This window comes from Rhincodon typus, chromosome 5 (assembly GCF_021869965.1).
Source record: "Rhincodon typus isolate 14 chromosome 5, sRhiTyp1.1, whole genome shotgun sequence".
Classification (NCBI taxonomy): domain Eukaryota; kingdom Metazoa; phylum Chordata; class Chondrichthyes; order Orectolobiformes; family Rhincodontidae; genus Rhincodon; species Rhincodon typus.
The window spans coordinates 72,305,368-72,320,410 of NC_063336.1; the positions used below are offsets into that span (position 1 = coordinate 72,305,368).

General features: G+C 39.6%; 1 protein-coding gene across 1 annotated transcript in view; it reads left to right on the top strand.

Annotated features, from left to right (window-relative positions):
* trim54 (tripartite motif containing 54) overlaps positions 1 to 14,817 on the top strand; it is a 62,694-nt gene extending 47,877 nt beyond the window's left edge. Inside the window, exons 5-9 of the mRNA XM_048597220.1 lie at positions 1,611 to 1,844; positions 1,952 to 1,974; positions 8,208 to 8,332; positions 13,108 to 13,198; positions 14,769 to 14,817. Of these exons, the coding sequence (XP_048453177.1) occupies positions 1,611 to 1,844; positions 1,952 to 1,974; positions 8,208 to 8,332; positions 13,108 to 13,198; positions 14,769 to 14,817 (522 nt within the window). The remainder of the gene's footprint in view (positions 1 to 1,610; positions 1,845 to 1,951; positions 1,975 to 8,207; positions 8,333 to 13,107; positions 13,199 to 14,768) is intronic.
* Positions 14,818 to 15,043: the final 226 nt, after the last annotated feature.

A 15,043-nucleotide genomic window follows, 5' to 3' on the forward strand; every position in this document is an offset into this window, starting at 1 on the left:
ACAATTGTATGTCTCCAGCCAGACTTGAAAGACTTGAAAGTAACTGGGATGATAACAAGCTAAAAGAAAAGGAAGAAATGGTCACAATTTGAAGGTGTTGAACTTAATATTAAGTCCAGAAGGCTGTAAAGTGCCTAGTCTGAAGATGAAGATGTTGTTCCTCCATTTGCACTGTGATTCACTGGAACACCACAGCATGCCGAGAACAAACATGTGGGCATACAAGCAGGATATTGTGTTAAAATGACAGTCTACAGGAAGGTTAGGGTCCTGCTTGCACACAGACCAATGAAAAGATTGTCCACTGTTCTGTTCCTTAAACTTCATTTAAATTTACCATTGAGTGCTTGAAGTAGCAACTTCTATAAAGTTATTTATCAATTCTAATTTCAGAAACAATTATGTCCAGGCTTCGTGGTTTCAAATCGTGCTTTTACATTGGAGTCACAAGAGATCAGAGTCAGTTTAGATTCTCCCATTTCCAAGCACTTTGTCTCAGAATGGAACAGATGGCCTGACTAGTCAAAGCCAAGACTCTGAAAGGCAAAGCCTTCAATCCAAAGTTTATGTCTGTAAATTTAGAAATGCCCCAAACTACACTGACCAATATGGTGTAATGGAATGCTGTAGAATGGTGTATGATGAAATTAAAAGAAAGCTGTCAACAGAAAGAGTTTACTCTGTCTCTGCTAATCTGAGAAGGGACATGGGGACCCAAGTCACAAAGTGACATTATGTCACAATTTTCTGTACTATGCTTTAAGAAAATCCCTACAATTTCACTTAGAAAATGTCTTTTCAACTTCTTTTTGTCTTCACTTTGCTCAAGCATTCTAATTGTCTTAAAACCTGTTCTTTGTTTTTTTATACAACCAACTTTAAAGAATAATACAAGCATATGGAATACAGTGTTCTTTGTCTTCCCTTTTTACCTTTTTCTCCAAATTATGCGTTCAGATTTGATGTCATATTTTCATCGTTAGAAAGGCTCCACATACACTGCACTGTAGGAGGCTATATTATCTTTATTTTGTAAAAGGCACCAAATATTTGAGTAAATATTGATTGTTGATATATTTCATAATTATATTCATAATTAAATATTTTGGCCCTATATTTCACAGGTGTTCATTTGGTTTCCCAATTTAAGTTTTGCAGGAGTTTAGTAGAAGCCTCAGGAAAGTGACAACAACCAAACTATCTTCCTGAGGTATACCTCAGTCTCCCACCAAAGCTACGGTGGGAGACCAGAAGAACTTGCACAGACTTTTTTGTGATCTTTGTTTGTAATGACCCAATTCTGTTACAAGTCCTGTGCATAGGTATCATTGTATTCTGTGCAATACAATTTGAGACATAGCATTCTACCTGTGACTATTCGAGAAGACCTACTCTCCGATATCGCTTACACAGTAGCATTTGTGAAGTGATAAAATTTGGATATCTCCCTTTTGGGCAAGGAATGCTTCCTGATGTGAGATAATTTTGAATGACCTATGTAGTTTTTGTTTTAAAAGTCAGTTTTGCCCATTGCTGTATTTCCATTGTCTATTATTTGGCTCTATCAGTCTGTTCCTTGTATGAAAGTCATGTTTATGACATGTTTTCAGGATAACAGCAGAAGACAAAAGCAACTCCTTTGTGAAAAATTTGATTTTCTGTACGCCATTCTAGAAGAGAGGAAAAAAGAAATGCTTCAATGTATTACGCGTGAACAGGAGGAGAAAGTACAGTATGTGCGATCTCTGATGAGACAACATGGGGATCATTTGGAGGGAGCCAGCAAACTTGTGGAAACAGCTCTGCAGTTTACAGAGGAACCTCAGATGGCAGTGTTCCTGCAGGTCTGTGTATCACTAGTTTTTTGTATCTCTTTAAGGATTGTACTATTGTGGTTATTTCTGCTTTTATTTACAATTTGAGTCATTTTATACATTTCTTCTGTTCACAGAATACAAAGCAGCTGATTAAAAAGTAAGTCAATTTCAAGAGGTATGCAGTTAAAAAACAAATTTTATATCTACTATAATGGTGGTCCGACAGGATTATTTCAGTGAAAACTTTGATTAAAGTTTTTGGGAAGATTTGGAGCTTGGGTTGTGGATGAGGTTGTAGACATACTCGCCGAACTGGTGGGTTTGGATGCAAACGTTTCGTCACCCTGATAGGTAACATCGTCAGTGCGCCTCCAGTGCAGCGTCAGTCCCACTTGTTATTTATACGCCTCCATTTGCAGGGGTGGTTGGTATTACTTCTGGTTCTGTTTCTCAGTGGTGTGTACACAGGGTCTAATTCAATGTGTTTGTTGATGGAGTTCTGGTTAGAATACCAGGCCTCCAGGAATTCTCTGGCATGTCTCTGTTTGGCTTGTGTGATTATAGATGTGTTGTCCCAGTCGAATTCGTGTCCCTCGTTGTCCGTGTGTGGTGAGACAAGTGGGAATTGGTCATGTCTCTTGGTGGCTAGATGGTGCTCGTGTATCCGTATTGTCAGTTTTCTTCCGGTTTGGCCTATGTAGTGTTTCCCACGGTCTTTGCATGGTATTTTGTATATTACACTGGTTTTTCTGGTTTTGGGTATGGGATCCTTTATGTTAATCAGTAGCTGTTGTAAGGTGGTTGGCTGTTTGGGGGCTACCCTGATACCTAGGGTCTCAGTAGTCTTGTGGTCATCTCTGAAATGTTCTTGATGTATGGTTGGGTGATTAGTGAGTTGATCGTGTTGTGTCTTCCTGCTGTGGTCTGTCTCAGAGGTAATGGCGTATTGTGCTTTTCAGGTATCCATTCCTTTTGAAGACTCTGTATAAGTGTTCCTGTTCTGCTTTGCATAGTTCTGGGTTGCTGCAATGTGTAGAACGCATTGTGTCCAGGAAGGGTAGTTAGTTGGTTGTTCTCTTCTTTTGTGAATTTTATTCCAGTAAGGATGTTGTTTAGGTTTCAGTGGGTTAGTTTTCTGTGTTTAATAATCTCGAAGGTGCCATTTACATATCGGACCCAAAGTTTGAGTTGTGTAGTGGAGAGCGCTGTCCATTCTAACGTTTGCATTACTGCTTCTGCAATCAGACCAGATGTTGGGGATCCCATTGGTGTTCCGTAGATTTGTTTATATATGTTGTCGTTGAAGGTGAAGTGGGTTGTGAAACACAATCTAGTAGTTTTATGGTGGTGCCTTTATTAATGTTGTCAGTGTCCTGGGTTGCCTGCATACTTGATTCATCCAGCAGTGTGGCAATTGTTTCTTTGGCTAGGTCGATATTTATGGATGTAAATAGTCCTGTTATATCGAAGGATGTAATCATCTCGTCCCCTTCTATACTGGTGTCCTTGGTGATGTTGAGGAAATCTTGAGATGAGTGGATGGAGTGGGGAGTGTTGTCCACTGAACATTTCAATTTCTGTTGTAGTTCTTTGGTAAGTCTATGTGTTGGTGTGCCTAGTAATGATACAATGGGTATGAGGGAGATCCCCGGTTTGTATACCTTGGGGAATCTGTAGAATTGGGGAGTGTTGAATCCTTCTGGCTTCAGTTTTTGGTAGTCTGTCTTGCTGATCTCTCCTGAGTTGTGTTATTTCTTCAGGGTCATTGTAATCCAGTTCCCTAACTGTGGTGTCAGGTCTATCACCATCTGTTGGTAGGTGCTGGTCTCTGCTAGTAGTGCGTTAGCTTTCTCGATGTACTAGGTTCTGTTCAGGATTACTATGTTCCTGTCTTTCTTGAGTCTTTCCAGGGCTTTCTTCTATTCTGTGTTGAATGTGTTCCACTTTCCTTTTTTGTCAGGTCGTGTGGTGTCTTCCTGTTGTGGACTGTCTCGGAGGTAATGACGGATTATGCTTTTCAGGTATCCATTCCTTTTGAAGTCTCTGTATAGGTACTCCTGTTTTGCTTTGCGTTGTTCCGGGTTGCTGCAATGTGTTGTGGCTCGTTTAAATAGTATCTTGATGCAGCTCCGTTTGTGAGCATTAGTGTAATTGAATATCTGGTCTTTCTGTGTGGTCTTTCTATATACGCTAGTCTGGAGTTGCCCGTTATTTTTACGTTCCACCATTATGTCCAGGAAGGGCAGTTGGTTGTTGTTCTCCTCTTCTTTTGTGAATTTTCTCCCAGTAAGGATGTTATTTATCTGTCGGTGGGTTTCTTCTAGTTTTGTGCGTTTAATAATCACAAAGATGTTGTCTACATATCGGACCCAAAGTTTGGGTTGTATAGTGGGGAGCACTGTCCATTCTAACCTTTGCATAACTTGCGACAACATATACAAACAAATCAACGGAACATCAATGGAATCCCCAATATCAGGACTGATTGTAGAAGCAGTAATGCAAAGGGTAGAACAGACAGTGCTCCCAACTATACAACCCAAACTTTGGGTCCGATATATAAATGACACCTTTGTGATTATCAAACACAGAAAACTAGAAGAAACCCACTGACACAAAAACATCCTTACTGGAATAAAATTCACGAATGAAGAAGAGAACAACAACCATCTACCCTTCCTGGACATAATGGTAGAACGCAAAAACAACAGGGAACTCCAGACTAGCGTATATAGAAAGACCACACATAAGGACCAGATACTCAATTACACTAGCAACCACCCCAAAGCCCACAAACAGAGCTGCATCAGAACACTATTTAAACGTGTCACAACACATTACAGCATCCCAGAACTACGCAAAGCAGAACAGGAACACTTGTACAGAGTCTTCAAAAGGAATGGATACTTGAAAAGCACAATTCGCTGTTACCTCTGAGACAGACCACAACAGGAAGACACAACACGATCAACTCACTAATCACCCAACCATACATCACGAAATTTCAGAGATGACCACAAGACTACTGAGACCCTAAGGTATCAGGGTAGCCCACAAACTGACAGCCACCCTGCCACAGCTACTGACAAACATAAAGGATCCCATACCCAAAATCAGCAAAACCCGTATAATATACAAAATACCATGCAAAGACCGTGAGAAGCACTACATAGGCCAAACTGGAAGAAAACTGACAATACGGATGCATGAACACCAACTAGCTACCAAGAGATACGACCAATTCGTGTCATACCACACAAGGACGACGAGGGACACAAATTCGACTGGGACAACACATCTTTAATCGCATAAGCCAAACAGAGACGCACCAGGGAATTCCTGGAGGCCTGGTATTCAAACCAGAGCTCCATCAACAAGCACGTTGAATTAGACCCTATGTACACACCACTGAGAAACAGAACCAGAAGTAATACCAACCACCCCAGCCATCCAAGTCATATAAATAACAAGTGGGACAGAACACCAATGCTTCACTGGAGGCGCACTGATGATATTACCTATCAGGATGACGAAGGTTTGCATCCAAACCTCCGGCTTGGTGAGCATATCTACAATAGTGATTAGCACTGCTGCCTCACAGCGCCAGGGACACAGGTTTGATTCCACCCTTGGGCGACTGTGTGGAGTTTGCACATTCTCCCTGTGTCTGCATGGGTTTTCTCCGGGTGCTCCGGTTTCCTCCCACAGTCCAAAGATGTCCAGGCCAGGTGGATTGGCCATGTTAACTTGCCCGTGGTGTTCAGGGACATGTAGATTAGGTGGGTTATAGGGGGATGGATCTGGGTAGGACGCTCTGAGGGTTGGTGTGGACTTGTTGGGCCAAAGGGCCTGTTTCCACACCGTCAGGATTTTATGATTCTATGAACCTCGAAAACCTTGATCTTTATTAATGAGGTGCCTCAAATATGGTCTTACTTATTCACTTTCACACAGTCCCTCTGTTTGTCTCATAACACAGTCTCACATATCTTTGCTTGCATTGCTCCCCTTTCATTGGGATGTGAATTAATGAACTGCAACTTTAAAACAATACTAATGACAAGGGGAATTTTGTCTCCTGTTCATAGTCTCTGAGATGGAGAGTGTTCATTTCCTCCCACACAAGATGTATGCATTGATCCTTGTCACTAGGAAGCAGGTGTTTCTTCTTCAAATGGTAACCATTGTCCTTAAAGTCATCATAGGAGTATTTATTTACACTAACCATGTTAACTAATAGGATAAGCACAACATAGCACCTGTAACCATATTTAAATAAGCATTTAGAAAGGTTTCAATGCTGCAACTTGCTGCTCTTGGAGACAGAAGAGACAGCTTACTATACTGAATAGAATCTTAAAATACCTCTCACAGTCTTTGTTGATATAACTACACCCAAATTAAAACATTTCTCTACATCAATACCTAATTTGTATGGATGTTGTTAAAAAGGAAGAGTGATATTGGCAAATACACATAAACAAAACAAATACAATACTGTGCCTTTCAGGATGTTGCAATAAACATTGAGGGCATATACACATAATCAGTATTTTCCTATGATCCAAATCTGCGCTGTCATTAGCATAATAATTGAAGTAACACATACAAATATTGAAGTTTTCATTAATTGTCCCTCCCACACCAGTGCTGCATTAATGTTTCCTGTAGTTGTATTTTTAAAAAAGCGCATCAAAAATACATCACAACCATGTAGAGAAGTTTGAAGTTTGAAATTCATCTGCTGAATCAGAGCTCCATAGAACTGGATAATCTAACATAATCTAGTTAGAAGATAACTTCTGTCCCAGAACATGTCATATCCATGCTCAAACTGCTGTATAATGGTTCATAATATTCAAATTATAATCAGTTTTCCATTTGGCTACAGAAACTGCCTTGCTAAAAGATCTACACATTTGCTTCTAATGTGGTTGTGCTTTGAAAAGACAAGGGATGAGAACTTGTGTTCAAAAATTAGTTTAAAGTAAACAAAGAACAGCACAGCACAGGAACAGGCCCTTTGGCCCAAGAAGACTGTGCCAATACATGATGCCTTTCTAAACTAAAAAACTTTTGCCTCTCTGCGGTTCATATCCCTCTATTCCCTGCCTATTCATATATCGGTCAAGATGAATCTTAAATGTTGCTGTTTTATCCACCCCCACCAGCTCCTCTGGCAGTGCATTTCAGGCACTTACCAACTCTGTGTGAAAAATAAACTTGCCTCTTACATCTCGTCCTTTAACGCTACCCCTTTTTACCTTAGACCTATGTCTCTTATGAATTGACATTTCTACTCTGGGGAATAAGACTCCAGTTATTCATTCTATCCATGCCTCTCATAGTTTTGTAAACTTCTATCAGGCCACCATTATCCTTCGAAGTTCAAATGAAAACAAACCGAGTTTATCCAAGAGATAACACAGTGTGTAAGGGTGCCAACCCAAAACATTAACTTTCCTTCTCCTCTGATGCTGCCTGGCCTGCTGTGTTCCTCCAGCTCCACACTGTTATCTCTGACTCCAGCATCTGTAGTTCTTATTATCTCTGACCAAGTTTATCCAATCTCTCCTCATAGCTAATACCATCCAAACCAGGCAGCTTGCTGGTAGACACTTTTTGTACTCTCTCCAAAGCCTCCACATCCAGAACCATACACAATACTGCAAATGCAGCTTAACTAAAACGTTATACATGACTTGCCAATTTTTATACTCTCTGCCCCGAATGATGATGGCAAGCATGCTACATGCCTTCTTGATCACCTTATCCACCTGTGTTGCCACTTTTAGGGAATTGTGGACCTGTACACCCAATTCCCTCAATGCTGATGCTACTAAGAGTTCTACCATTTGCTGTATACTTCCCTCCTGCATTAGATCTTCCAAAATGCATCATGTTGCATTTGTCCAGATTAAACACCATATGCCATTTCTCTGCTCAAGTCTCTATATCCTGCTGTTTCCTCCAGCAATCCTCCTAACAGTCCACAGCACCCCCAAATCTTCATTGTCTTCAAACTTACTAAGCAGCCACCTATATTCCCCTCCAAATCATTTGTATGTATATATATATTACAGATAACAGGGGGTCCCAGCACAGATCCCTGCAGAGCACCACTGGTCACAGATTGGTTTTCTTATTTTTTTTCTATAAAATTAACATCTTGTGAAAATTAAAAAAATTGAATTATTAATCATAACACAGAGAAATGCTTTCTTGTGCATGCATCATTTTACCTGCAACTATGATTCCAAACTCAATGCAAGCATAATATTTCTAGGTTGAAACTTCATTAAACAAAATTGAGAAATCCTTTATTTCATCTCCAGTTAAATCACAAACGTGCTTTGGTGTGAATTTTTTTTTATTGTCTGATTCTCTTAGAGTTATTGATACCTCAAAAGCAGCTCAGTTGGAGAGAACGGAACCTGGATACGAAAACATGGATCATTTTGTGGTCAATCTTGGAAGAGCTGAACAGGTGCTACAAAGGATAAATTTCCAAACAGGTATGAAGGAAAGTTTGTGTTAAGTAAGAGGTTTTAGTACAGTTAATTAGAATAATTAGGGATCAGGGTTCATTTTATCCATTAATTGTATGGAAATCTTTGAGTGAATAAGAAGTTGTGGCAGGTTTAGAAATTCTAAATAGGCTATATGCTCATCTCCTGTGCTGATCTGAATTCTCTACAAATGGATAATGAGAATTAATGACAAATGAGTTTATCAAGTCAATTTCTTTCTTGTTTTAAAGGCATTGAGATTATTCATATCAAATTGTCTCAATTTTACTTTAGCACTAGTATCAATAAATGGGAAAATGCAAAGTGTCATCACAGATGTAAATAGTAGTGTCATAGAGTAATACAGCGTGGAAGCAGGCCCTTTGGCCCAAACTGGTCCATGCTGACCATGGTACCCACTCAGATAGTTCCAATTACCTGTTTTGGTCCATATCCCTCTAAACCCTTCCCATCCATGTACCTACCCAAATGTGTTTTAAATGTTGCTACTGTACCTGCCTCAACCGCTCTCTGGCAGCCCATTCCATATACACATCACTCTCTGCCTGCAGAAGTTGCCCCTCAGGTCCTTCTTAAATTTATCCCCTGTCACCCTAAACTTATGCCCTCTAGTTTTCCGTTCCCCATCCTTGGGAAAATTACTATATGTATTCATCCTATCTATGCCCCTCATGATTTTACACACTTCAATCAGGTCACACTTCATTCTGGTACTTTTCAAGGAATAAAGCCCTATCCTGGCCAATCTCTCCCTATAACTCAGGACTATTGGTCCTGGCAACATCTCATAAATCATCTTTGCACACTTTCAAGTTTGACCAATTCTGTACACAATACTCCAAGTGTGGCTTCACCAATGACTTATACAACTGTAACATAACATCCCAATTCTTGTACTCAGTGCCTCGACCAATGAAGACCACCATGCTAAATGCCTTCTTCACCACCCTGTCCACCTGTGATGCTGCTTTCAATGAATTATGTACGTGTATTCCAAGGTCCCTCTGTTCCACAACACTTCTCTGGACCTTACCATTTACTGTAGAAGTCCTACCTTGGTTTGACTTTCCAAAATACAACACCTCACACTTATCTGTATTGAATTGCATTTGCTAATCCTCAGGCCACTTCCCCATCTGATCACAATCCCTCTGCAATTTTTGATAACCTTCTTCACTATCAACAATAACTCCAAATTTTGTATCATCGGTGCACTTACGAATCACGCCTTATATGTTCGCATCCAGATCACTTATGTAAATAACAAATAACAAAGGTCCTAGCACCGACCCCTGTGGCACACCACCAGTCACATGCCTCCGTATTGAGAAACAACCTTCAACCATCACTGTCTGCTTCCTACCATCAAGCCAATTTTGAATCCAATTAGCTAGATTTCTCTGGATCCCATACGACCTAACTTTCATGACTAGCCTGAGTACATGAGAGTTTTTTTTGCTAGGTGGTGTTGTTTTAGCAGCAATTGACAGGAACATCAGAAAGAATCAGAAGCAAATAACTTGACAGCTTGACCATTCCTGTGCTGTTGTTTCTGCATTGCCACTACTGGTTTGCAACTTGTCCTAGAATATGATCAGGTAGCCTTTGGGGTCCTTAGTGCACTTCAGAATTGCATTACTGGAAGTGATAATACAATGTTAAAAAGAATATTTGAAATCTAGACAGAAATAATTTTTCTGGATATTTTGCAAATATGGATGTAAAGTCATGGCCAGGCTACAACTGATAGTCAACAGCTCATGCTGGTCACCGTGAAGAAAGAAAGGGAAATTACTACTTAAAAATTATCATTATTCATCAAACATAAAGTCACCATAGACTCAGAGGGCTGCTCTCTCATTAGAGAGAGATGGCTGGTGGTGAGTTCAACCTGAAAATCGGCATGCCTCAAATGAGGGATGAGATCAAGAAAGTGGGAGCTTCATGGTGATCACAGACGGTGTGAGAATTGAGCCCACGTGGTTCGTGTCATGGCATCACAAACCAGCTGTCCAGCCAACCTCCTTTAATTTGTTATTAGGGGTGTGGTCGTCACTGGCAATGTGAATATTTATTGCCCACCTTTAATTGCCCTAGAGAAGGTTGTCAAAAAGCTACCTTGATAACTGAATAACTTAGTTCAGAAGACAATACAAAACAACTACATGCAAGTCTCCAATACCGAGTAAAGGTGGCAAGTTTATTTTCCTAAATGCTGTTGATGAACTACATGAGTTTCACAACAATTTGGTAGGTACATGGCCACCATTACTATGCAAGTACATTTTAGATTTATTTAAATAACTAAATTTAAATTCCCCAGTTGCCATGTTGGAACTAATTTCTCCAAATTCTTACACAGGTCCTCAGATTTACCAGTCCCATGATATAATTTAGTCTTTGGTATCAAGGAAATTTCAAACAGCAGTAAAGTGTTTTCATCTTATAGAGAGACTTGTCAGAGGTGACACCCTATGTCACTCTCACAAGCTTTCCAACTAACTATTGCAGATCTCTTATATATGCCAAGAGTTGACGCCAGCCATTATCCATTTCTTTTGCTGGAAAATAAGAGAGATTCAAATTAAAATAATTAAAGCAATAAATATGTTAATAGATGGTCAAGATGGTGGCAGAGTAGGACGGTGCTCCTCTACTCACCAGTCCTTTTACCATTTTTTGCCTCTCCTCTTGTGGTTTCCCCTTTCTCCCACCCCTCCCCACCCCACCAACCCAGAGAGTGGAGATGCAAAACAAGCAGGCTGCGGCAGACCGGAACGAGTGGCCAAGTCCCACAGAGGATAGAAGCTAAGGGGCCGAGTCCCGCAGCGGAACCTGCACTAGCAGCATGGCCTTGTGCTCTGGGGCCTGCAGGCATGCCCTGTGAGCCCCAGAACATTGCGCCCTGGTGCAGCATGTTGGCTGTGAGTTCAGAGCAGCGCGCAGGCAGCGAGTCCTGGAGAGAGACCAGTGTGAGGGGACAATCATTACCTTAGAACTTACTTTAATACACTGTAATGTTAACCCTTTAATATTTCCCTATTTTTAACTTATTTTCAGCTCTGTAATTAAGCAACTACTTCTATTCCTCTGCTATATCCAATAATTGTACCTAGGTACTTGTACCTAAGATGTCACCATAAAAAGGCAGACATTGTAAACGTTTTTCACTGTACTCCTACAATGGAGTACACGTGACAATAAAAGGATATTATATTATATTATTGTTTTGTATTATATTGGAATAACTGACTGTCCTATAAGAGCGATTGAAACACAATTAATAAATAGCATTAACCATGTTTAAATTCATTGTTGGGGCCAGTTTTGCTGATGACATTTGTAACCCATCTTTAGCTGAGATGAGCAGGTTAGTGGGCTGCCTTCCTGACCTGCTGATGAACGACTCATGCAGATTGATGCTGTGGAAGAGCCAGAATGCCGAGCAGGAGGAATGAGGAGTCTCATCTTAAGGAAGGAGGCAGAAGCTACACATTCTACAGGATTGGCAAATCAACTGTGGGCTTTGCCATTCGATCTGAATTGACATCTAAGCTTAACTCACTTCCCAAAGAATCAAAAACTGGCTCACAATTTGAATAGTGCTTGCTAGAAATTAGTTTTTAATGCTTAACAGTTCCATGCATAAGCAATGACACAAACAAATGAGGTTAAAGAACAACATTTTCTGCAGGCTTATCAGAGGAATACCACATCAGGACAAATTTCACCTTTATTTTAAAGCTTGTGGCATTGGTAAACTCCAATGGCCATTTGTTTCTATATATATGGTGAGTTTGATTTACCAATGCAATCACAATATTCCAACAATCTGATAAACTGAAAAACAAATGGGTGCACCTAACAATTGGCACTTTTGGACAACAGTTTTGTAAAACAGAGAGACCTCAAGGAGCTCCAAAACTGCTTTAGAGGCGCCAAATGCTGGTCAATCATTAGGATTGTCATGCCCTTGCAGATACCCGAGGCACTTTGACACAAAATCAAGCCACAAAGTTAACTTTGGGATAGCTCCAACTATCCCAAAAAAAAGATTTGACATGGAGACAAAAATGTTACAAAAATTAAATGTAGAGATTGATGACATAGAATCCCTAAAGTGCAGAAAGAGGCTGTTCAGCCCATCGAGTCTGCACCAACCCTCTAAACAGCATCCCACTCAAATCCAGCCACCTACCCTATCCCTGTAACCCTGCATTTACCATGGCTCATCCACCTAGCCTGTATATCTTTTGTCTGTGGGACAAAACTGGAGCATTCGAATGGAACTCATGCAGACACAGGAGAATGTGGAAACTTCACAGAGACAGTCACCCAAGGCTGGAATTGAACCTGGGTCCCTTGTGCTGAGGCAGCAGTGCTAACCACAGAGCCACTGTGCCACATTTCAGAGCACTCTTTGTATTGACTCCTGAATATGGATGTTGCTGACTAGACCAGCATTCCTATTTCTATGCCTATTCCTACTTGCCAATATTTCTGTGGTTTGGGTTACTGCATGAAGCATTTCAAGCAGATATACTTTTGAGTGAAATTATTTAGAATGGTAATCTTGAGCTTCCTAATTTTCAAACAGATTTGTTTGATTTTGTTTGATTTTGCCTGTAAACACACCTTAGACACCACAGCAGCTGATAATGCTTGTGAATCAAATGAAGTCCCCTAAGAAGTTAGTGTTATTGATCTGAATGCATCAGGTCCAAGCTTCTTAACGAATTCCTTTTATTTTTATTGTACAGATTACCAGGGAGAAGATGAGGAAGAAGTAGAGGAAGAAGAGATAGAGGAAGGTGGAGGAGCTGAAGAGGATGGAGAAACAACTGATGGTGAGCAATTAAATATGCTAACAATTGAGTCTCCAGCTGCTTCTTCATTATATTCATCTCATTTCCAATCTTCACACCTCAAGATGCAAGAATCAGAATTTCTGGCGAAAATAAGTCAGTCTGCTTAATGAAATAGTTACATCAAATTACATGAGTTAGCTGAATATCAATACTTATTTGTTCAGTTGTCAGAATTGGAAGGACCACCAGATGAATTTTATTTAAAACCACTAAACTTGATATTTGTTGATGCAAACAAACTGCTGGAAAAGAAGAATATTACAATTATGGCCACTCATAGATTAAAATATTGAACAAAAACAACATTGTTGGAAAAGCTCAGCAGTCTGGCAGCATCTGTGAATTAAAAAAACAGATTTAACGTTTCAGGTCCGGTGACCCTTCCTCAGAACTAAAATATTGAAGCTCACTTGTTGGCTGTGGGATTTTCAAATATCTCAATACTTGACAATATTATTGAGATAGAATCATAGAATTCCTATGGAGATAGTTCCGTTAAACAAGTGATTAGCTCCTTTATACTGATCTATGCGTGTGACAAAGGCTTCTTATACTTTTAGTTTGCTATTTCATCACTGACTGCACGTGTAATGCACAAGAACCTTATTTCTTGGCAGAGAATATAGCTTATTTTGAAGTGAGTCCCTGTAGCTCTGTGATATAAGCTCTGCTGGATATTGAAAGCCTTGTAGAAACAAACAAAATGGAAGTTCAATGTCCAGCAATTAAAGGACATCATTGAGGTATGAGATCTCTTCCCCAAAATGAAGTCATTTTTAAAAAATAGATTGAGTTGGAGATGACCCAAAATAACATTTTGAGTTAACTTAAAATACTGAAGTGATATCATTGATCAATTCCATAAATTGGTCATGTGTGAAACTTTCCATTCTAATGAATTGGCACATTCGTTTGCTACAATTGTTAATTAGAGATATCCAGTTGGGGTTATTTTCTATTTTGTATATATGATTGAAAATTAATCTTCATCAGCTCAAATGTGTATATTTTCACACATTGCATACATTATCAGCAAACTGGTGTCTAGAAGGATGCTGGAGACCACATTCATCCTGCCAAAATTATTTCTTCTTGTCAAAACGGTTTGAAAAAGTCATTATTTTTCCAATATCTACATCCCCAAAGTAATGGCTAATTGAAATCAGCCACTGAAAAATTGCTAAGAAAGATCTAAAAGCATTGTAAACATTGAAAGATCTTAAAGACTAATTTGGTCAAGGGACAAGGATGTAACTTCCAGCAAAATCATTCCAGGAGACAGAGTATTTAGCTTTTGAATCCTAAGTATCTGGTAAACTTACATTGTAGTTTATCCTTTTGTATAATCTTTTAGCCATAATACAGGTGGTGGGACAAACCCATCCATAAACATAACCATTGAAAACAAAACTGCAAAATGAAAATCTTGGACAAGTAATCTAAATTGTATGTCATTTCCTTTTTCAAATCACTCCTAAAACTCTAATTGCAACTGACTGGCTCTAGTTTGCCTGCAATATTATTTGCAATTGTCTCTCTTCTGTCTTTGTAAGTGAATTACCAACTCCACTGCATTCTACTGGAACAAACCTAACATTTTGATGGGCAATGATCAGCACTAGGTATAAAATGATTATTGATGAGGAAGAGTCATTGTTGTGGTCACTAAAGTGTATTCTGATATACACTTATCCCATAGTCTGTAAACAAGTGAGAGAAATGCTGACCTCAGTTACCACATCCTCCCACAAAGTTTAACTAGAATTACCACACAAGTTTCCTGACCAATGGATCCATCTTTCAAATGATAAACACCGAAATGGATAGC